This window comes from Anolis carolinensis, unplaced genomic scaffold (genome assembly GCF_035594765.1).
Source record: "Anolis carolinensis isolate JA03-04 unplaced genomic scaffold, rAnoCar3.1.pri scaffold_13, whole genome shotgun sequence".
In the NCBI taxonomy this organism is placed as follows: domain Eukaryota; kingdom Metazoa; phylum Chordata; class Lepidosauria; order Squamata; family Dactyloidae; genus Anolis; species Anolis carolinensis.
Window position 1 is genome coordinate 8,560,720 of NW_026943824.1, and position 24,839 is coordinate 8,585,558.

The following is a 24,839-nucleotide window of genomic DNA, read 5'->3' on the forward strand; positions in this document are numbered from 1 at the left end:
AAACCAGGCTGCCCTGTCTCTACTGCTTCTCATTCAGAGGCAAAGATACAGAAGGTAATGTTGCAACTGACAAAGAAGACTAAAAGGCAAGAGAATAATAATAATAATAATAATAATAATAATAATAATAATAATAATAATAATAATATTCTGCTTCTTCTATCTTCTTCTTGACTTTGTAAAGAGCATTTGCTGGATGCTGTTCTCCACCCCAATTGGTATATGCAACACATAATGTTACATCATGACAGCTCCATGCGGGGACATGAGAGAAGTCTCCCATAAGGATAGTAAAACATCAAAACATCAGGGTGTCCCCTGGGCAACGTCCTTGCAGATGGCCAATTCTCTCATTCCAGAAGCAACTCAGGTTGCTCCTGACATGAAAAAAAAATGACAGAAAGAAAGTGAGGTGAAATCTTCTAAACAGGGCACAGGCAGGAAAACAAACAGCACAAGGGTTAACACCCTTCCCTATGCTATCCAAAGTGTGTGTGTGTGTGAGAGTGTGTATGAAAAGGGTTACACTTTAAAAATGTACCCGTTCCGACTGACAAACAAATTCAACCTATGAACAAATCTACAGAACCTGTCTTGTTCATAACTTGGAGACTGCCTGTACATATATTTTCTCTATATGTATTTATCTCTGTTTTAATAAATAGGCCAGAGTGAAGAACCGGGGGGCCAGGAAGACATCATACCAACCTGAGAGCCAGGAAGATAGTTCCATCTTGTCTCCTGTGCCATAGCAACATGCTATGCTAATTTTATACACACACATATATATATAATTTATAATAATTTATAAATATATAATATATTGTATATACATATAATATTGATAATAATATTATAATGGGATACAATATTATACTACTAATAATACAATATAATAATATTAATTATATATTATATATTAAATGTAATATTACTAATAATATTACCTTATAATGATATAGTACAACATAGTAATTTAATGCTTATATTGTGCTATGCTAATAATATATTGTATGTTCATTTGATTTGTAAAACGCTCTGAGACCCCTTCGGGTGAGAAGAGCAGGATATAAATGTAATAAATAAATAAATAATCACTGCTTCTTTTTATCTTTTCCCCTTATTTGTTAATAATTGTTAGATACAAGTAAAATAGTTAACACTTGTGGTTTTGTTGAAGGTAATCATTAAAAAATCTAACAAAAATGAATTAGATAGTGTATGTTATTATCTATTCTATATGAGTCCTCAGATGCAAATTACAGAGTTAATCTGCTCATAATAGAATTGATATTTGCACAGGCTAATGATCTGACAGACAGCTTGATTTGGGAAATTTCATTGTGAACAGATAGAGGAGATACCATCACATCATTACAAAGTACATTATCAGATAAATCATTTATAATAATTGGAACCATGACAATCAACTGCAGCATTATCTTCAATAGCATTTTAGTATCTTGACATTTACATGGGATTCGAAATATAATGCATTGTACCATTAACCGAACTTGTGCTTTTCTTTTGATAAGAATTATAGTCTGTTCACCCTATTAAACATAGTGGCACTTATCTCTGAGTAAAACATATATCTATATACTCCAAACTAAAACATAAGGGATGTACTATGGTAAGTCGTAAAACCAGTAAAAGGATCTCTAGTTTCATTAGATTTTTTTAAAGAACAAACACGGAGGATGTTTGATAAGAATAAGAGCATCATATAGTGGTCTGGCCCTACATTCAGCGGAAAATCATCCCACTAAGCAAAGACAATGTGCTCAACAAGTCCAACCTACTTTTATCAGAGTAAACATAATGCCATTTGAACAGTCTGGGAGGCTATTTTGAGTCCATGCAACAAATGTGCTTTATCCCCCTCCTCCTTGTTTCAATTTGTTTTCTTCTGGCCACTTTCTCTCTCTCTAAAGAGTGTGAAGACTGACAATCAGCCCCTCTTTTGAAATTACAAAAGGAGGCGGCACATTTCACTACAAAAGGCACCATGTATGCCAGCCATGTTTCCCCACATACTGGCAGCCATTAGCAGCTAAGGAACTCATTATAATCCTAACTATCATACGTCAACTCAATTTTCCCCATCTGCATGCTTCTAAAATTACTTTGTTTTCAATGCTTCCTGGATATTCAGCTGTTTCAAGAAAAAAAATTACCACCCTTCAAAACAAAGTAAATAAACAGAAAACACACATTTAACAAAAGGCTAGCAAAATGATATTAGTCCTGACCAAAGGGAACAAATAAGGAACAAGGAGTTAAGGAGGATTACATGTTTCATTTTCTCAAATCTGAACATAAACTGAGCAGCTTTATTTATTGTGCTTTCCAATAGGAAGAGTATTATGCACATATATGGACAAAGTTAGGAACAATTCTAAAGCCAAACCCTACAAAGCAGCAGCCTAGAAAAGAACTGGGCAAATGGAAACACTCCTGGGCAAATGGAAACATTAGCTATAAAGCCCATCAAGCAGGTTCCCTTAAGGCAATGGTCAAAACATACATACGGTATTTCACCAGGCTTTGGGACTGACTATTTTACCTGGCACTGCAAATAGTTAAATATTTTCCAATTTTCTGTTATGCTGTATTTTGTTATTAGTTGTTACTTATCTATAAGTTATCTTGCACTGATCCTACTCAGGTTTTTTGCTGCTTGAGGTAAAGGATAAAATGCCACCCCTCTCCAATTGCATATATGAATGCCAACCAGACCAGGAACTGAAACACACTTCAACACTTGTGAAGTGACATGATTCAATAAGAAGCACAGATTCTCAAGTGAAAAAGACAAAACAAAACCACCCTACCTTCTTGGGATCCATGTTGAATTTTTTTCTTCCCATAGCAATTTGTTTATTTCTTTGGGTGGCTTTGCTGTTTTGGGGGTGACAGGAAAACAGAAGTTAAACATCTTGAATATTTATATTTTAAGCTTTTGCCACATGTTCATCTTTAGGGGATACAACAGCTAGGTATCCTACCTCAAAGGGAAAAAGAGACACTTACCAGATAAAGCAACTCAAAGTAGCTTTTATTTTATGTTAGATTTTTTAATAAATGGTACCAAAATCCCCTGACACATATTAGAGCAACAGCAGCATTAAGAAGAGGATAATGCTTATGGTTTCAACCCACAAACCAGTTAAACTGGATTATTTCAATCCAAGCCAATTGTATGTAATCTTTTGAGCCGCTGCCCTGGCAAATAAGCATCTGGAACTTCTGCTTTGCCAGCACATACTGTTGCAGTGGTTGAGCAGGACATCTGCCAATGAAGCCACAGAAGTCTCCTAAACTGTGCCACTAGTATCACACAAAGATGTTTTGCAGGATAGACTTCAAGGCGTGGAAGGCTGAGGATATCTGCACAGCATACCAAATCAATAATTTGTCATTTCAAACCCAGATGCACTAGAGCAACACACTCAGTATTAGACAGAACATGATAATAAAGGTAAAGTGCATCCTTGGTATATGCTGGGGTTTGATTCCAGGACTCATCATGGAGGCCAAAATCTGTAGACGCTCAGGTCTCATTATATACAATAGTATAAGAAAATTGTGTCACTGAAGCCTATGCTGCAGCTATTTTTCCCAGTTGAAGTGCCAGCAAAAACCAAGTGGTTGTATCCTATTCACACCAACAAAAGCACACACTCTCCAAACCAGTGCTTTATAGGCATGTGCAGTAAACCAGTAACTGTACAGAGGTATGTCAATTTCAATTAAGCTCTTAAGCTGCAGTGTGTCTCTTCTTCATCCCCAAAAGAGGCAAGACAGATAGTGTACTGGTGGCTATAAAGTTTGATTCCTCCAAGATCAAAAACAAAGAGGTTTCCAAAAATTCATTCAAAAAGGTATAAGGAACAAGATGCTATCTGTCCGTAAAGCACACACGTTGGAAAGCAAGCTTACCTTTCCTCCACACTGGTTAGGTTATCAATTTCTGTCATAACCTCAGCAATTTCAAATTTTAACCGCTGTCAAAAATAGAGAAAAGTACAAATCAGTATTAAACAGTTTCTCTAGCAAGCGTATAATTTTATTAAGATGACCTATACAACCTAACGCAAATATCTACTTCACTCTATCTACTTAAAATATCATTATATATGCTTCATGTCAATAACATTATCTTAACAGCAATTTGCATTTTAAAACTATGTCAGTGTAACATAACTCAGCACATGGTGACATGCAGTACTGTTATTTGTAGTAGGGGAAAGAGTCTTTATTTAAGAAAAATGATTACCTCTATATCATCAATTAATTCTTTTTTTCTCCTTCGAATGTTTAAAAGCTCTTCTCTCTCCTCCACAGAAAGGTCACTGGGCACTATGGGGAAAAAACGTACACACAATTATATATAATTGATTTAGACTCTGTTCTACAAGTAAAAACCACATTCGCATCAACAGGGCTTATGTCAATGCAACACAGATGACATTCACAGTAACTAACCTTTAGCAAAATAGCAGTGTAAGTACATAGAACTATGAATTAATTAACAAATGCAGTGATCTCTCAAGGCTTGGAGGAGTCATGAGTGATTCTCTCACTATAAAAGGCAAAGTACATTTCATTTGATTCTGTATTGTGTTCATGCTACACTTATTATTCCAGAAATAAGGAAATACTGAAACATTCTTCATCTTAATTCTATTATCATTCTGTTTTATATCCAACACATCAGTTTACCATTTAAGCCATTGCTAAAGAAACTAGAAACTGTTGTTAATTAGAGACATTTTGGTTTCATGATTCCTATTGCAAAAGGGAGAGTAAAGAGGCTGCAAGTGTGGGCTAGAGGATCATACATATATATCATATGAATTACAGTAGGAATTTTGTTGGTATGCAAGACTAAGCCACAGTTTAATATTATATGCACATGACTGTTCCTTTGGCCCCGGCCCCTGGCTCCTGTCTAAAAGGAAATTAAAACCATTTTCTCAATTTTAATTAACTACCATTTGCTTGGAGCTATGGCTATTTTTAACCATTATTATCAGACAAGAAAACTACACATAGCATGTTTTGAAACTGGTTTGCTTTGACAAACTATAGCTATGTAAATAATACAATTTATAATAATATATAATATTATTATATATTGTATATGCATATAATATTAATAATATTATTAATACTAATAATACAATATAATAATGTTAATTATATATTATATACTAGCTTTGCCCAGCCACGCATTGCTGTGGCTTATGGGAATCCTTTGTTGGCCAGGTGGAATAGCAGTGAATAGCCTTGCAGTCTCAAAGCCTGGCCGTTTTCTGGAGTAGCTGGAGCTTTTTGTTGTATGAACGTAGAGGCATGGATGAGGGGTTGTGCTGCCAAGTTTAGTGTTTCTGGGATGTGTAGTTTTGTTGTTTTGTCCTAGGCCGAAATTTCATTACCCTTTTATATATATAGATTACATGTAATATTAATAATAATATTACAATATATTGATATAGTACAATATAGTAATTTATTGCCAGTATTGTGCTATGCTAATAATATAATATTGTGTGTAAATTTAATTTGTAAGGCGCTCTGAGTCCCCTTCGGGGTGAGAAGGGCACGATATAAATGTATTAAATAAATAAAACCAAACATTTTGAGAAAACATAATTAGTTGGAAATGGTCTGTATGTCATATATTTTCTTATTAAGATAAACTTTTGTAATTTGGAGATAGCTTTCCCTTTCTGACAATGAACATCTTCAGGCTCTCTTGCTTTTCCATACAGAACTCAACACTTGAAAGTTTTCAGATAACTGTATTAGCACTTCTACTCCATGAACATGTAAGAGAATAATCTGGAAACTTTGAAATTAGTCTACAAATGATAAAAGCTGTTTTTGCCTAAACTCGTTGAAAAGCTTAAGCGGCTGAGGGGGCAAAGGAAGGGGCCTGAGGCTGTTAGGAATGGTGGGAATTGTCCAAAACACCTGGAGGGCCCAGGTTTGCCCATGCCTGGTACACATTCAAACACACATATACCAGATATCTGAAACCCTGTATTTTGACTATACTTGGACTGAAAGCATACTATAGAACTGCACTGGAGGTCTTAGAGAAAACTACTGACACTTATGGGAGGGATATATTTTTCTGAAGTGTGTCTAAGTGAAACTATTAATATCGAATCTATGGATAAGGGAGTTATACTATACTTCTTAAATTAATACAAACCAGCCCAGCTTTCCACACAGGAATGTAACGTCAAACATACATGATATTCTAGCTGTCAAATTGCTGCCAACTTGTAGCCCAATTCATACCAGTAGGAAGTATTTCAGAGGAAAGGTCAAGGATGTTATTTTAGAGAAAGAAACGGTGATTTCCTGCACTTGGCAATAAGCTGTTTCAGTCCAAATGACCAAACAGATGAAGCATACCATGATGTTGACATGATGTTACATAAGGAGTTTCCACTTCTTTTAGTGCCAGAACTCACAACAAGTTATTTAATAGGATAAGTATAGTACAGTTAAACCCCTTTATATTTTCATTTTGATTTCAAACAAAACCACAAAAATCTTGTACATATTTGATGTCTTATTCAATGGCAGACTGAATTCTTCACAGTGAGGGCTATCTTTGGGTTGCTGTGAGTTTTTCAGGTGATGCGGCCATGTTCCAGTAGCATTCTCTCCTGACATTTCACCTGGATTTATGGCAGCTAATGTTCTGGGCTCCCCAACATAGTTTATAGTGGGATCAACTCTTACCATTATCTTTCCAACTACAAAAGAGTTCTAAGGAAACCATGTGTTTATAATCCTGAGCAGAGCCAGCAATCCTATACACAGTTTCCTTTCTCAAAGAGGAAGGCAGGAAGTCATGTATGGAACGGGCTCCACAGAATCTTTGGATGAGAGCCACGGGGTACAGATGCTCCTAGTTAACAAAAGACTTGGTATACATGGTCTATTTTTGTGAAGTTCTCCAAAACCCCCTCCAGGCAGGCGTCTCATATTTTAGTTTCCACCTTTGAACGCTCAGGCTGATAGGAACACAATTTGCAATCTGGAAAACCACCAAGCTGCAACACTACAATTTATTCATATTCTCCCTCATCTATTTCTGTTTTAGCCATCCCCACATCCACATATTTTCAACCTAATTCACAGTGTTACATAAATACCGCTTCCTCTCAACCTTTTCCAACACTTTCCATGCCTCATTCAGGGTTAGCAGGCTTGTCCTCTGATGTCTCAAAGGGTAGAACTAGATGTTGTGGTTTTGAGTTCAAGGAGGGTAGTTGTCAATCTAACGTTAGAAGGAACATCTTGTCAGTAAGAAAAGTTTGGCAACAGAACCAGTTGCCTTGAAGGGACATCCTTCTCTACATGTCTCTGGACAGCTACCTGCTAGAGATGCTCTGGATGGAGTTGCTGCATTAGGTATACTTTAGACCTGAGGTCTTTTCCAACTCTATGATTCTATAATATGCATGTTTCTATAATGAATAAGGCACATACCTAGTTCCACCCACTCACCAATAATCAAGTTTTGAAAATATGTATTTAAGCAAAGGTAAGACATGCTTTCTATTCCCACCTACCCTTCTTGCATCATGTTTTCAAACCTGTTACCAAGCATGCTTTGAAATGTGTGCTTTGTTGATTTTTTCCATAATGAATGGCACACTATGGACATAAACGCATATTCAAAACAGAATGAATGGACAGACACAACTCCACTCACATTCCCAAGTGACACCATTGAGGAAGTTATGCCTTCACAAAGTTTATGTAAATGGACACACCCTGAGTTTATAATATGTAGGCAACATTCCAGTTATAGTTTTTTACAAAGAGCCTCAAGCTATTTGTGTCATTTCAGATCATTAAAATACTGTCTGTCCAACAGAATAATCATTTGCACTGTGATTGACAAGTTTTACATTCTCAGTTTTACCTTACAAAGAGGAGTGCAGTTTCCCTAAACTCATATCATCCCCACTTCTCCCCAGAGCCCCAGAGTGACTTGGTTTCCAGTTTTATTGCAGCTTGCGCTCTTGTCAAAGCCAGATCAACAGTTTCTAATACCGTGTTTCCCCGAAAATAAGACAGTGTCTTATATTAATTTTTGCTCCCAAAGATGCTCTAGGTCTTATTTTCAGGGGATATCTTATTTTTCCATGAAGAAGAATTCACATTTGTTGTTGAACAAAAAAATGAACATTTATTATATACTGTACAGTAGTTGTCATCACAAACCAGCATAACCAGACAAACTGTGAATCCTATCAAGAATTTCTTGTTACTACCATTATTTCCATGTACAACAATCTATGGTACGTACATTTACCAAATCTGCATGCTCTGGTGTTCTGTTTGGCAGGCATGCTTCCAAACACAAACGGTGCTAGGTCTTACTTTTGGGGGAGGCCTTATATTTAGCAATTCAGCAAAACCTCTACTAGGTCTTATTTTCTGAGGATGTCTTATTTTAGGGGAAACAGGGTAGTTTAGAGGGAATAAGCCAACTCCAAACCTTGACTTGTTTCTGCTAACTATAGTTAGGATTCGTCGTTATTTATGTTTTGGCAACATGATAGTCAGTGGTTAATCCAAAATTTATGTTTCCAACATCTCCACAGAGACCCAGGAGGTGAAAAGGAGAAGAATATGTGGACCTAAGGGATTCTGGGCTTGTTTTCATAACTCTAAACTATGCTTGGTAGGTAGTTTCAAAGTTAGACAAACTCTGTGATAAATGATTCAAGAAATTACCTAATATAATATAACAAAAGTAGTAGAGCTCTGGAGTAGAACTCTGGAGAGTAGGATCCAAATCCTCCCTCAGCTATGGAAACCCATTAGGCAAATCACACTCTCTCAGCTTCAGAGGAAGGCAAAGGCAAACCTTCTCTGAACAAATCTTACCAAGGAAATCCTGTGATAGGCTTGTCTCAGCATCACTATAAGTCAGAAAGAACGTGAAGCCACACAACAACAAATAAAAAGTATATTTTAACAACTGAAACATAAAAGTGGCAGCATGATCAAATAAGCAAGAAACTGTATTGTGCACAGCAGTACAACTCACGTCAAGAGATACTAGTAATATACTGGGTACTATGGGAAAAGGGAAGGGTTCACATAATTCATTGGAATGAATATGAAATATTATAGGAAAGGGCCTCCAAGTTTTGTTCTGCAAATGTACCACAAAGAGCTCAGAGCAATAACAAGGAGGTCCTTTCCCATATTGTTTCTTATCCATTCTGCAATGGGGGCAATTCTCATGGTTCCATTGTGCAATAAGTTGCACAAGAGTTTGTATAAGCTCGCTTCACCAATTTCTACTCATGCTGCAGCACATGAGGAGAGAGCGGTAGTTCTGTAACTCTGAGCCAAATCCATCTCATAAGCTGCCTCTATCATATTAAAAGCCGTCGCACAGAAAACTGCTGTGAGGAAAAACTTGAAATACAACAGACACATGCCAGAAAATACCAAACTGTCTTCTAAAATTAAACATCATGGTAGTACAATGTCCATATAGAAAAGAAAATGAAAAGGGAAAATAAGGAAATGCGTTGGTCCTGTGCCAAGCTTTCCCTCTTGAGGAAAACAGGAAAAAAATAAAATTCAAATATTCCCATATCTAAACACGTAAGATATGATCACCCCAACTGAATTTTTCATACTGAAGAGGAAGTGGGGAGATAAGCAATAAAGTCAGCTTTTTCATCCAGATCCAACATCAAATGCCTTTGAGAGTGGCCTAGCTGAGGTTGCTTCCTTCAAAAAAGCAGAGTGAAAGAAAAATAAAGTAAGGATATTGCAGCTATGAAAACAGTGACAATTAAGGTAAAGCTTTTCCCCTGACATTAAGTCTAGTCGTGTCCAGTCACATGTACCTAAGGCTCAGATAAACTGAATTCTGAAGTATGTGAAATTTTATGTTCTACACTTTAAAGGAAAAATATTTTCAACACAAAGCCTATTCCAAATCCGAATGAAACTTGTAGGCTTTGTTTAATTATTTCAATGTGTGAGTTGAAGAATATATTTGAAATAGAAGCACTGGATGTACTGTTGCTTTTCCCAAACATTTTCACACCGCATCGTTTCTTTCCCACCCTACCCTTTTCCTTCACTGGATTTTTACACAATGACTAAGACTTGAGCACTATCAAATCATACTCTCTCACACACATGGAAAAACCACCCTTACAGCTGGATCCTGTGTTATTCCCAGATGTAGAATGATTATGTGGTACATTCACGAGAGCCAAGCAAGAAGTGGGAGAATTTTTCCTACATCCCAATAAATTAATTTTTCAACATGGAACCAAATAGCTTTGTGTTTTGACATTCATCAACTTTTTCCCGAATTTAAGCTTCAAAATGTTGGAGGAACTTTTTTTTAAAAAAGCAACAACAATAATGACTACAGAAAGCCAAAAGGAAATAATCAGTTCCATATGGACTTTTAAATTTAGCACAACGAATGAATGTGTGTGCCAAGTCCATCCACTATCAGCTCCACAGGCTGCTGAGAATTATGTATTATTCATTTTGATTACCAATTCCTTTCAACCTCTCAGAACAATAAAAGGAATTTGATCAGCCCTTTAACACAGGTTTAAAAAACAACACCTTAATTATGCTCCAAAGGTGCACAAATATGGTCACATGTAGTGAAAGCACAAGTATGGGGGTTTTTTTGCCTGCATTACATTAACATCTATTTTTTAAATCATTTATTAATCTGTCATTGTGAGAGAGCCTATATGCATATCCTGAATATCCATAAGTATAACCCAGATAAAATCATAAACAATTTCCAGAAGTTGAAAACCATCCAAAAATTGCTAAATTGCATAGGGGATGATGGGAGTTATAATCCCACAACATGGAGGATGTTCTTCAGCCCCGATCTCTAGTCTCAACAAATTAACTTGCTGAGACAGTGACTCATGCAGCATTGATAGAAAGGGGGTGATACATCCTCTCACACAGATGTTAGGAATAGAGATGGACAGATTCATCTGTTTCTCATCTGTGCTATTTTTGCATGTATGTCCATTCCAAAGAATGTATTCTGCTTCTGTGTTAACTTGGTTTTTTAAAAAAAAAATCTGCAAAAATACATATTTTAATACATTTTATGTGGAATTTTGTATGTTTTAAATTTGCAAAAATATTTTTGTGGCATTTTATATTTTCCGAGTCTTACAGATGCCCCACTCTCGTTGACTCACCATGCCTCCCTCTTGCCCCAAGGACTTGGCACTAGGTAGAACATATGGAACATGAAGTTCAGAAAGATCACATGGCACAGCATTCCCTAGACAGCTTTCATCCTGCTGCTAGCAAGTATTGCTTGAAGGCTTTCCCAGAAAAGGTGACCAGTGCCTACTACTCATAGCAGTGATCTCCAGGTTGCTGGGGGGGAAATGGCAGAAGACTTCTTGCCCTTACATGGACTTTCCATAGGTATCTATCTCACTGGCCACTGTGAGAAATAAGATTCTGGAGTAGATAAGGTCCTTCTTATGTTCTCTCTGACTTGGGAAGATGAATGCAACAGGCGGTACACCTTCTGAAGTGAAAAAAGGCACTAAAACAGTTTGTTCTTCTTTAAGACCCTGACAGCACAAGGGTTGCCCCTCTGTTATGAGGAATAAGGCAGATCCACACCACAAATGAGCCATTCACCAGTCTTTTAGCTGTTCCAGATTTTGGCCTTAAGGACAGTTGCAGAAATTTCCTCTTCAGTTTTTTTTAATCGTGTCAGAAGCTAATCGAAACAAGTTGCTTCTGATGTGAGAGAATCGGCCGTCTACAAAGACATTGCCCAAGGGACACCCGGATGTGTCACCATTCTGCTGGGAGGCTTTTCTCGTGTCCCTGCATGGGAAGCTAGGGCTGACAGATGGGAGCTCGCCCTATCTCACGGATTCAAACCTCTAACTTTCAGGTCAACAGTTCAGTTGGCACAAGGATTTAACCCATTGTGCTACCACGGCTCCACTCCTCTCCAGTCACTTTTATATACTCTTATGCATTTTCACTCTCAATCACAGGAATTCCTGTTTTGGTATATCTATATTTTAACCTCTCTAATGTGTAATGTTCTCAAACTGTGCTCCTCCAGATGTTTTGGACTTCAGCTCCCACAATTCCTAATACCTGGTAAACTGACTGGGATTTCTGGGAGCTAAAGTCCAAAACACATGGAGGAGCACAGTTTGAGAAACATGTTCTAATTCATTATGCTTCATCACACCTAAAAATGCCTTGCCAGCATTAAAACAAACCCCAATCACTTAAATTTGCTTTAAGAGAGAACAACGATGAGGATGAGAATGACAGTTTTCAGATTTTTGAAATGTTTACATATTTTAATGAAACAAATTGTCCTCTTCTTTGAGAAAAATGTAGACCCTTTTGCTGAACAAATGGAAACGTACGACGCAAACTCTGCAATGCACTCTACTTCCTCACAGTCAGCATCTGTTAATGTTTCGTTCTGCAAATGTGTTGCTATGAAACAGAGAAGCAGCAACCAGAACTTCCTCTGTGGCAAGCTATATCCCACGTTCTTACCAGAAGTACACTTTCCTAGTTACAGTCCCAAAACATTTCTTAATTCACTTTAGGAAAAGTTAATCTGGGTAATTCTACTACGAAGTTGGACAAGATGCAATGACTACTCTGGCAACTATGTAAGGATCAAGACTTACACACATATATATGGCTCTTTCACACTAGCACTATTAGTCTACTTTTAATTGCCCAGTTATTTATTAGATTGCTATCCTATTTTTCTCATCCAAGACTTTGAACACTGCCTAAATGCAGATACAGTGTTCCCTCACTACTTCGCAGTTCACTTTTCGCAGATTCGCTGTTTCGCGGTTTTTCAATACACTCTAAAAGTGTGTTGGGTGTTGGAGCCCCGGTGGCGAAGTGTGTTAAAGCGCTGAGCTGCTGAACTTGCAGACCGAAAGGTTCCAGGTTCAAACCCCGGGAGTGGCGGGAGCGGCCGCTGTTAGCTCCAGCTCCTGCCAACCTAGCAGTTCGAAAACATGCCAATGTGAGTATATCAATAGGTACCACTCCGGCAGGAAGGTAACGGCGCTCCATGCAGTCATGCCGGCCACATGACCTTGGAGGTGTCTATGGACAACACCGGCTCTTCGGCTTAGAAATGGAGATGGGCACCAATCCCCAGAGTCAGACATGACTGGACTTAATGTCAGGGGAAACCTTTACCTTTACTAAAAGAATATTATAAATCATAAAAAATTACAATTTACAGCCTAAGGAAGGGAGGAAGGAGAAGCCAAAGGGAGAGAAAAGGAGCCAAGCGGCAACAGGAGGAGAAGGAGGCGATTTATCAACACACATTGGTTGATAAAGACTTAAAATAGTGTATAACTGCTAAAATAATGTATAAATATTAAAATAAATATAGTGTCCCTACTTCGCGGATTTTCACTTATTGCGAGTGGTCATGGAACCTAACCCCCGCGATAAGTGAGGGAACACTGTACCTGTAAAGTAACAATGGCATTTTCAGATTCCTATATTTTCTTCAAAGATAGGAAAACATTGCCTTTCATTTTCCCCTTAATGTAAGCAGGCAAGGCAAAGAACCTGAAGAAGACCTCTGAGTACATAATGGAATCTTTCTAGCAAAACTAATGGAGAAATATATATTTTAAAATAAATGCACATTCTGTCCGAAGCAGAAATCTACCTGGCCTGTTTAAGAAGGCTCTTTAAGGCAGGCTTGTATACAAGTGGGACTCTGAAAGATCACATGCCCCATTTCCTCTCTAGCCATAGGGAGGCAAAAGCAAGTCCTTTTCGTGTGAACTTTCAAAACGCCACAGCTGAGCATTTCACAAGGCAGACTGTCTGCCAGAATAAGGCCTTTCCTCCATGGAGCCAGGGCAAAGATCAACATCTCTTCTGAATGTCGCCTGAATATTTCCAGTTTCTCCAGCTGCGTCAATCTTGTTCTCTTCCAGGTGCCCTGGCTGGTATCGCAAAAAGAGATTAAACGAACAATTTTTCTATGGTGGAATGCTATGGAGCAATGTATACAAATAAATAATCTGATTAGATAGTGGTTAGGGACATGGAACAAAGCACACAATCCTGCCAGAAGATGAAGAGAGGAAGCAGATGCTAGAGTGATCGTATGAAAAGTTCATACACTAAAGAACATCCTTTACATTCAGATCTGTGCTGCAATGTTAAATTTATAAATAATCCCTTTGAGCTATTCCTAGACATATGATTGCTTGAAATGCAGAAGTCACATTTAGACCACCAGATGGTTTGCAATGGCCTAAATTCTATACATTTTACAACAGCAACACTTTACACATACATATAGCGCTAGCCTATTTCAACTCAAACTAACTCTTCACTGATACAGTACTTGCTTTTTCAGCACTCCAACTTTTCCTTTACTAGAGAAGCACTCAAGTAGGAGGCAACTTGTAATTCTCCATGTGCTCCAGCTCCCATGTGCTCATAATACAAATCCATTTTGCCATCCAGCCTCTGTTTAAAAGCCTCAATTGTTTTTAAGCTCCTTCAATGTGCTTGGATTTCCCCCCAAACAACAAGCTACTCTTGTAAGTAGGAAATATATGCTCCACATTGTCCCAAATGTGCTTCTTGCCACAGAAATTTAATAACCACCACTTTTACTGGATGCCACAAACATCCATGGCACACACACAGAGCAAACAATACAAAGTACATTCCTTTCCTGCACAGAGATTATCTCTATGTTGGGAAAATATATGTGAGACTGACCTCAGCCTATGCACACTGTTTTTTCAAAGGTGACACATGTTCTCTTAGATAAGAACATTGCATACCAAGGATGGGAAAGTGTGTTCAACCTGAGGGATGAATTCAATTTCTGAGAAGTCCCCCACAGAGCACTGCAGTAGCAGTGAGGGGCAAAGACAAAAGGGCAAGACCAAAAATACAAGTCTGTTGAACCTTAAAGCTCTTGCGGGAAGTAACTAAGCATCAGATGAGAAATTTGAAACATTTAGAATTAGGAAAAACATGCATAAAAGCCAGGAAACCACAAAATGCTATGAAGAAGAGGGCATTGCCATCTAGGCAAGTAATTTAGGACTCTAATAGACTTAAACCAAGGTCCTAAATTCCCCCTGATGTAGAATACGGACATGGGAATGAATGGGTTTGTGGGCATCCCACAAATACCACAAGACTATACATTGCAATCCTATCCCTAGCCACATTGACCTACAGACCACTGCAAGTGACATTTCTTCCCCACAGTGCAGGAAGTAAACCCCTTAGCAGCCATGTCTCATTCCACCCTCTGAAAAGAAAACATTGAACTGTAAATCCTTACTCTTTGCTCAACCTGTTTAATAATTTAAATCTTCCGGAAGTGTCACCAAGGTCCTTCCCTATTCTGTCGCCTTCTCCTTTCAAGATCAGACATGCAATGCATCCTACTAGATGCATCATTGGGACAGGCAATTTCAGAGTGAAACAGCACCAATATTTTAAATAATCTCCAAAAAAAGGGAATTAAATAAATTAAACACAGATGTTCACAAAGAAACCAAGCAAGTGTGTTTTTACTTCGTAGCAACTAAACAGGTCAAGCCATTTCCTCCCTCAGAGAAGTCTCATGGGACCACAAAAACACAAGAAGAAGGAAATACAGCTGTCCAGCAGTCTGCTGGGCAAATATTTTACACAACCAAAAACTGAATAGGATAACAGAAAATAAAAGATCCAAGTAACAATACAAGGATGAATAATGACTGTCACAGAAGAAGAACAAATCAAAAGAACGTCCAAGCTACAAGGGGAATCATTTAGAAATAAGAGATGCTAAAATGAAAGCTGCCAATGCAACTTTTTCTTGTTCCAGTGATTATGTGTGTATTTTACATCAGGCTGCAATTACACACTCACTATTATTGGAGGATGTCTGCCTAACTCAAACAAAACATTTATAATTGTCAGTGGATGAGTGGATGATACAGTTGTTAAATATCCTTCATCCTGCACCTGAACACCCACAGGCCTCCTAAGTTGTACTACACATTTAAACCTTGCTGTATGACTGCTTTACAAGTCATCTGGCTGAATGCCTTTCAGTTGGCATCAATACTTCCTGGGAAACACCCAGAACTTAATTCTCCTCCCTAGAATAGTGCAACTCTCCAGTTGGTCAATGGAACATTTTTTTCTTTGAAGCACTAAAAAAAAAAAGCAAGAACAGCAGGAGCAAATGGTGACATTTATATTGAATTGAAATATGGATACACATTTTCCTACTGGAAATGAATGAACCACATTTGGATTGCACAATGGATACTTATTAAACTTAAAAATCTTGCAATGTTACATATTTTATCAATATGTATATTTCAAATATGGTAAAAACGTTTGGCCCTGTTGTTTTCACTGCTTTTACCATTTTTAGGTCATTCTCTAGTTGATGAAGACACATTGTCTCAATTTAAAAACTGTGAAATCAAAAACCTATATTGTTTGCAAGATGTATTTACAGGGCAGCAACATAAGTCATGGGCTAAAATAACACAACAACTGGATAACATCTTTGCTTTATGCTTTCAGATTTGCCAGGTCTTATGTTTTATATCCCACTCTGAAGTAAAAATAAAGAAAATTAATTTAACTTGGGTCACTATTATTTCAAAACAGAGAGTAAATCCCTCAGACAATACTATGCTATATTTAATTTGCTTTCATTCATGCAGACATTCATCTTCTCTCACAGAAAACTGAAAGACTAAGAAATAGGATACTATTTCTCTTGAGTCACTGCAAAAATTAATAGGCGACATTACAACTCTTGATGTCCGACAATAGTTTTCATTGCCGCTTTTAAAATGTTCAGCTTTTTAAAAAATCAAGAACAGAAAATCCTCCCTAACAGTGCAAAAAAAAAACATCCTGATAACACAGTCTATTCATAAACAGAACTCTTATTTATTAGAAAAAAGGAAAGGCAACTTATAAAGCAGCTACAGTTTGGAAGCTCATTTCAAGAAAAGAAGTAATAAATCAAGCACAATTTGTATGCAAGCTATATTATATGATGAATTTGTATTCAAGGACACTCTTGCTTTTAAACTCAGAATGGCATTCTATCATCAAAACAAAGTCTTACTATTTTAATGACAGAGTCTACTGATATTGAAAGGACACACAAAATCTATGTCCAAAGCTACTAGCAACAAAGATTCTCAGAAAATCACAAAGTTGGAAGAGAACAACAAGGGCCATCCAGTCCAACCCACCTTCTGCCATGCAGGAACACACAATCTCATCAGTAGAAGCTACAGAAATATAAAAGAATGCTAGCCAACCAACAGAGAAATCCGTGTCATCTCCAAAATTAAACTGAGCACAAAGTTCATTGTAATCAGAACAGAAAAAATTAAGACTTATTCGCATGCTTCAATAATTATGCTATATATCTTTTCAGCAACAAAACTGTATTCATCTATTAAAATGCTGCCTATGTAGTAAACATATAACAGGGGGAGCTCAAAAACTCTGGAAAGTTCAAGAAAGTTAAACCACAAAGCCTTGCTTTCCATTCCAAAGCTTTTTGTTCAATACGTATATTTGTTTGTAGCAGCACTTACATGTTAGTATTATACTGAAACTCATTCAGGCCCCCAAAGAAAAAGACTTTAGTGGCAGGGAACAGCTACCAAGGCTTCTCCTCTCTACTGCCCCTTATCATTCATAGTTGACACAAAAATGCACTATCAAGAGAGCATTCATACAAGACTGAGATAAAAGAGGAGACTGCCTCAAGGGCACCAAATTCTTTGTTTAAGTTAGATAAGTGACATCATATGTAAAGGCTATTATTATTAGTAAACATAAGCTACACCCTATTTTTAAAATGCAAAATCTCAACTTGCTCCTTTTGCCTACTTATCCAACCTTCCATGGCTATAATATCGTATATGTAATATGTGTATTCCTGTCCTAGAATATGTGTAAGAAATCTTTAAAGTAATGTCTTAACATCTACTGCTAACTTAAAGAGCTAAGGAAATACTTGCTGGGAAATCTTAATGGCAGCACTGCTTGTTTATGGGATGCCTTCCTGCAACATGTCACTGATTCATCTTAGCCTTTTTTTCCCTCCTGTGAAGATAAACACACCACACCCACCCAGCTTCTTATTCCTGGTACTGAAGTAGCAGCCATAATACTACTATTACTCATACCACATTTAAAGAGCGCATATTTGTATAATAAATGCAATCATCAAAACAGAACAAACTTTATTCTCAGCACTGAAATGATACCTTGAATTTGCATATGTAACAGCTAAGAAATTGTGATTTTTATCATCTGCTAACCCTAAGGCTAACCCACACAAATCCTCTTAAACACATGTGAAATAGCTCAATCTCTTTTCATTTTAAATTGTGCATACATTATCATACAGCAGCCAGAAAGACCACACATACTGTAGCTAAGGATACCATCAGTTGTGCACCTTGGCTATTAACGAGATGTGTTTACAAACACCCAAGCAAATGGCTATGGAAACTGCATCCCTGGTTGGAACTGGATTAGCCACTCAGCCATGCCTGCTGCACCTTCACTAAGACAGCAATACTCCCTATGTCCAACTATGCAAAAATCCTGAAGTAATTAATCTTCCTGTTGCATAGTTTTCAGCAAATTATATGCTGAATTTCAAGCAAGAAGATATTGCAGCAGCATAAAGAGCACAGAATTATTTCACTGTGTCAGGAAAAAAAGAACAAAAAATTTGCTGTCAACTACAAAACATCACTGGCATGAATCAATGGTTTAAATCAATGCTCTACGCGTCTACATGTAGCTTCGAATCTTTCCAAGACAATCTCTCTTCCTTTCTATGAGATCTTTATACTCAGGCTTCGTCTTGCATTAATACAGCCCCTTTTCTAACCATTGACACAACCCTTAAACACTATGCATTCATTTAAACAGTTGACCTTTCAATCAACTAAACTGAGGAGGGGGAAATTCACAAATTAATGGGTAGACCACAACACAGAGTTCTCTATTGTCCTCTCTGATGAATGAGGCAGTCCTAATAAGATCAGCAAACGCAGGAGTTAGCAAACGCGGGCAGCGCTTCTATTCCCTTGTCAGAAAGACCAATCCTGCTCCTCCTTCAACAGCCCTTCCTTTTGTGCAGCAAGCAGTAGTCGGAGAACTACTCATTACTTATGATACCCACTTCTCTCAGTCCCCCTCCTGATCTTAAAAGGCACAAATGAATATATGAAAAGGCAATCTGTGGATGGTAATGTGGGCATAGAGTTAAAGGTAAATGAATGGGAGTTGTGTGTATTCGGAGTACAGGGAAAAAACAATGGGAGAGACACATGCAAAGGAAGGGTGCTGTGAACGACAACAAACAGGAGAAGGTTTGGAAGCAATACCTTGAAGCCAGGAAGGGTAAGAAGGAACAAACAGGAGAACGGCTTGGGTTGCTACGTGAGAACATGAAATGGCAGCTGTGTACAGAAGCAATGTGAAAGTTTTCAGAGACATCTTGTTAATCACATCTTTGAAACCTGAGATTGTTCAACAAGACCCCCTATAGGTTTGTTGTTAAGTTGAATTTGTATGTGAGCTGGAACAAGTACATTTTTAAAATGTAACTCCAGCCTATCAATCAATGTATCCATCCATCCATGTATCCATCCATCCATGTATCCATCCATGTATGTACCTATTCAAAATAGCACAGAGAAGGGTTAACACCCTTGTGGTGTTTGTTTTGCTGTCTGTGCCCCAGTTCAGGAGATTTCACTGCACTTTCTGTCCCAGTGATCATTGGATTTTGAAAAAATGGCTTGCTGTGGAAACACAGATTGGTGATACTGCCTCAGTGGAGACACCTTTTCCCCATGATAATAACTCTCCAGGAGCGAATTTCCCTTTAAAGGGATAGATTTCTCTCACTTCCTGTTGTCTCACCTCTGTTCTTAATCGTAATGTTTGTAACTCGGGGACTGCCTGAAGAGACATTCAGGGTATACACCTGCAGAGAATACCATCATGCTTGTGATGGTAAGGGGACATGATAAAACATAACATTGGAATCAAAGCAGGGATGGGAGATTTTCCCCTGAAATGCAACTTGCTAATACTAAGTTGTGTCTGCTGTGGCTAGCTTAAAGAGTTTTCTCCCACAGGTTTGCTTTAAAAACACATACAGAGCTATCCAAATCAAACTCAACTCTCACAATATGTAGAAAAACTGGAGCCTGAGAAAGAACAGGGCACAAGAGAAGCAGAGCAAAGATCACATGTCATTTTAATCACTTAAAGGGTTGATCCAGCAGGACTTGGGCTGCCTGCTGTCAGTTTTCTAGCTGATACATTTCCGGTAAAGGGGTCCATTGCGTTCCAGATTTCAAGACACTCAGGCTTAGGGGTGTAGCCAAGATGGACTTTAATCCTTACAAGAAACTGCAAGTACAAAAAACAAGGCTATCCTTGGAAAACAAGGGTGTGAACCCATGCAATCGTTACGGGATCAGAAGTCCAGCAAGAAAGGCAAAAGCCTCCGGAGAGAGTCGGAATCCAATCTTCTAATCCATCCCTGTCCACTCAGTTCTCCTCCAGCTCAAAGTATGTTTCATCGACACATGGGGAAGTATTGATGGAAGGATTTAAAATGTTCTAACTAGATATGGGAGAAATTGAGGCACGTTTCCATCACTGTCCTGAGGAAGCCACACACAAATACTAACGCAATTTGTGAAGAAATATGCATACTAAGAATGCCAGTAGCTAGCCTTTTGGACTTGAAGCCATGCCCCATGACAACTGTAACAACATGAATGTTCTGAAAGGAAGGGGGTTTTCCTTATCTGTCACAATCAAAAGGGGGCAAAAACTACTATCACAAAGCATTTTGTGTTCTTATTTAACCCAAGACTCTGCAAAAAGTGTCCTCCTCCAAAAATGCATACACCTTTTAACACAGGAACAGGCAAACTTCAGTCCTCTGGGTGTTTTGGACTTCAACCTCCACAATTGGGAATTTGGGAGTTGAAGTCCAAACACCTGGAGGGCCAAAGTTTTGCTGTGCCTGTTTTAACAGCTGGATAATTTGCCAGCTAGATTACTGAATGTATAATAGAAGAACACATATTATAATAATTATATGAACAGAATAACAAACTCCATCTCAAACTATAATTGTAAGTCAGGCCTTCGAATTGTCATTCCCTTCCGCACTATCAAAGCACAGAGTGGTAAAACAACACTGAAAAGCGTCTTTTGGAATTGCGTGAAACTTCCCGACTATTGGAATCATAGATTCAAAGAGTTGAAAGAAGCCCCTAAGGGTCATCTAGTCCAGCCCCTGTCTTCCATGCAGGACAAGCACCATCGAAGCAGCCCTGACCAATGGATACCACGTGTGTTTTCACAGACAAGAAAGACAGGAAAGAACTCTTGTGTTGTCGAAGGCTTTCATGGCCAGGATCACAGGGCTGTTGTTCTTCTCACACCCTGGACTTTCCACATATATATATTAACCTTCCTTGCTTACTTTCTCCATACCTCACAACCTCTGAGGATGCCTGCCATAGATGTGGGTGAAACGTCAGGAGAGAATACTTCTGGAACATGGCCATACAGCCCGGAATACATACAACAACTCTGAAAGAACTCTTGTCTGCCTGAGGCAAGTGTGAATGTTGCAACTGGCCACCTTGATTAGCACTGAATAGCCTTCCAGCTTCAAAGCCTGGCTGCTTCCTGCCTGGGTTGTGAGGTCTGCTAATCAAGATGGCCAATTACAACATTCACACTTGCCTCAGGCAGACAAGTTATTTCTCCCACCCAGATATATAAACTAACCCACTTGCCTAGACCTCATAACCTCTGAGGATGCCTGCCATAGATGTGGGCGAAACGTCAGGAAAGAATGCTTCTGGAAAACGGCCAGACAGCCTGGAAAACTCACAGCAACCCAAAAATATCACAACTTAAAATATACAAAAATAAAACAGTATATTATTATTATCAGTAGTATTATATTTAATATAATGGTATTATATTAAATATTTTATATTTAATATATTAGTTCAAAACACCTGGAGGGCCGAAGTTTGCTTAGGAACAGAGATAGACCAAGAGGGTGAAAAGGAATTGCGCTCTGCACATGCTCAGGGGCAGTGGGGGGGGGGGGGGAGAGGAGCGCCATGGGAAGCGCCCCGAGGGGCCTTGGAGGTCTAGAGCTCCCAGTGAAACCCTCCCTCACTCACCGCTCCCCCCTCCGCCACCGCCTTCCTCGTCCATGTCGGCTCGTGATAGACGTGCGTCCTCCCCGCCTGCCTTCCGCCGCGTCTCTCAACCTTCTCCTCAGCGGATCCGACGAAGCCTCAGCCTTGGCCCCGCCCCTCCTCACGTGACCTTCCCCCGAACGCATAAATATGCGTCTCCTCAGCGACGGCCTCTCAGAAGAGGAGGAGAAAAGAGCGGGAATGGCCTTTCTGTGGAGAATGGTGGGCCAACTGGGCCTGTCCAAAAAACAAAACCAAACAAAACCCCAGCTTTCCCTACAACTTTCCTGTGAAAACAAGAAAACATGTCCCCAAAAGCCATCAGCTTTCCCCACAACTTTCCTGTGAAAACATGTCCCCAAAGCGGATCCCAGACATGGTCCCCACAAAGTATTGTGAGAGTGGCCTCACAAAATGGCTTCCTCATCCTGTATAAAGTTATCTCCAAGCTATAGGTAGGAGACGCATAGGACAAAGTGCTCTCTCTTTTATATTATTTTAATTCTACCTGCGGTACCTGGCGTTGCCCAGGTTATTTTAAAAAGTCAGTTTTTACATTTGTACTAAATACAAATTGACTACAACAGGGGTCCCCAAACTTTTTAAGCAGAGAGCCAGTCCACAATCCTTCAGACTGTTGAGGGACCGAGTTATCATTTGAAAAAAAATGCCAATTCCTATGCATACTGCACATCTTATTTGTAGTGCAACTACAACAACAACAACGAAAGAACAATACAATATTTAAAAATGAAAACAATTTTAACCAACATAAACCCATTAGGATTTCAATGGAAAGTGTGGGCCTTCTACTGGCCAATGAGAAAGTCAAGTTAATTAGGATTGTTGTTGTTGTTGTTGTTGTTGTTGTGTGCCTTCAAGTCATGTCAGACTTTGGCCGAACCTAAGTCTAAAATTAATTATTTACTGCATTTATTTACTACATTTATTCACCCCGAAGGGGACTCAGAGCAGCTGTATGTATATACAATATATTATATTATTAGCATAACACAATATTAGCATTATATATTACTATATTGAACTATACCACTATACTATTATATAATATGTAATATATAACATATAATTAATATTATTATATGGTATTACTATTAGTATTATATTGTATAACATAAGATTATCACTATTATATGTATATACAATATATTATATTATTAAAACTGATATAAAATATTATATTATAAAACTGAGGGCGGGGGCCAGGTAAATGACCTTGGAGGGCCGCATCCGGCCCCTGGGCCTTAGTTTGGGGACCCCTGAACTACAACATTGACATTATGGCAGGCTAACCCTGAGAAACTCCATCAGTACTTAAAAGTTTGTTATATTAGGCAAGTTTGCACTACATGCATCATCGGTGGGGTTTAGTGTGCTCTCTGGCCGTAAGGTAAACTACAACTCCCACTATGGTGAGTCCGTCCCCTCAAACCCTTCCAATAGGTTGAATTAGTTATGGGGATTGCTGTGTGCCAAATTTGGTCCAGGTCCATCATCGGTGGAGGTCACAATTTCCCTGGTTGTGGGTGAACTACAACTCCCAGAAAGGAACTCCTAGTTCCCCCCCAAACCCCTCCAATAATCAAATTTCGGTATATCTGTGTGTCAAGTTTGTTCTGGATCCATCGGTGTCTGGGTTCATAGTGCTCTCTGGATGTAGGTGAACTATAACTCCAATTCAAGATGAATTTTCCCAAAAAGACCTCCAGTATTTTTTGCTGGTCATGGGGGCTGTGTGTGCCAAGTTTGGTCCAAGTCCATCTTTGGTGGAGTTCAGAGTGCTCATTGATTGCAGGAGAACTATACATCCCAGTACTTACTTTCTTAAGCAATCCCTTGTAGCTGAAGGATGGTCCTCCAAGTGTAGTGTCTTGGCGATGGATACATAGGTGATACATCCCAGCAGGGCCGTAGCCAGAAAAAAATTTCGGGAGGGGTTTTGAAAATTTCGGGGGGGGGGGGGTTTGAACCCCTAGCACATACCCCTCCCCGCTACAAACCTGTCAATATCTGCTTGAGATAGTGCCTGGAGGGACTCTTAATGTTTTGCATCTCATAGACTTAGCATGGGGATTTGGTTAACCAGTTAAAATTCATGAGTAAACGAAAAAATTTTTATAACTTGAAAAATTTGGGGGGGGGGGGGTTGAACCCCTAACCCCCCCCCCCCCCTCGCTACAGGCCTGCATCCCAGTATCTACAACTCCAAAATGTGAATGTTGCAATTGGCTGCCTTGATTAGCATTGAATGGCCTTTCAGCTTCCAAGCCCGGCTGCTTCCTGCCTGCATTGTGAGGTCTGCTAAACTTGCCTCCAACAGACAAGAGTTCTTTCCCCCATCCTAGACATCATTCCACAGATATATAAACCCCACTTACCTAGTTTAAAACAGACCTCATAACCTCAGAGGATTCCTCCCATAGATGTGGGCAAAACGTCAGGAGAGAATGCTTTTAG

At 38.7% G+C, this 24,839-nt stretch overlaps 1 protein-coding gene across 1 annotated transcript in view; it reads right to left on the minus strand.

Moving 5' to 3' along the window:
* The window catches only part of cyth3 (cytohesin 3), a 38,984-nt gene extending 16,490 nt beyond the window's left edge, over positions 1 to 22,494 (minus strand). Inside the window, exons 1-4 of the mRNA XM_008120883.3 lie at positions 22,344 to 22,494; positions 4,280 to 4,362; positions 3,943 to 4,007; positions 2,835 to 2,901 (exon numbers count right to left, since the gene is read on the minus strand). Of these exons, the coding sequence (XP_008119090.1) occupies positions 2,835 to 2,901; positions 3,943 to 4,007; positions 4,280 to 4,362; positions 22,344 to 22,377 (249 nt within the window). The 5' untranslated portion in view covers positions 22,378 to 22,494. The remainder of the gene's footprint in view (positions 1 to 2,834; positions 2,902 to 3,942; positions 4,008 to 4,279; positions 4,363 to 22,343) is intronic.
* Positions 22,495 to 24,839: the final 2,345 nt, after the last annotated feature.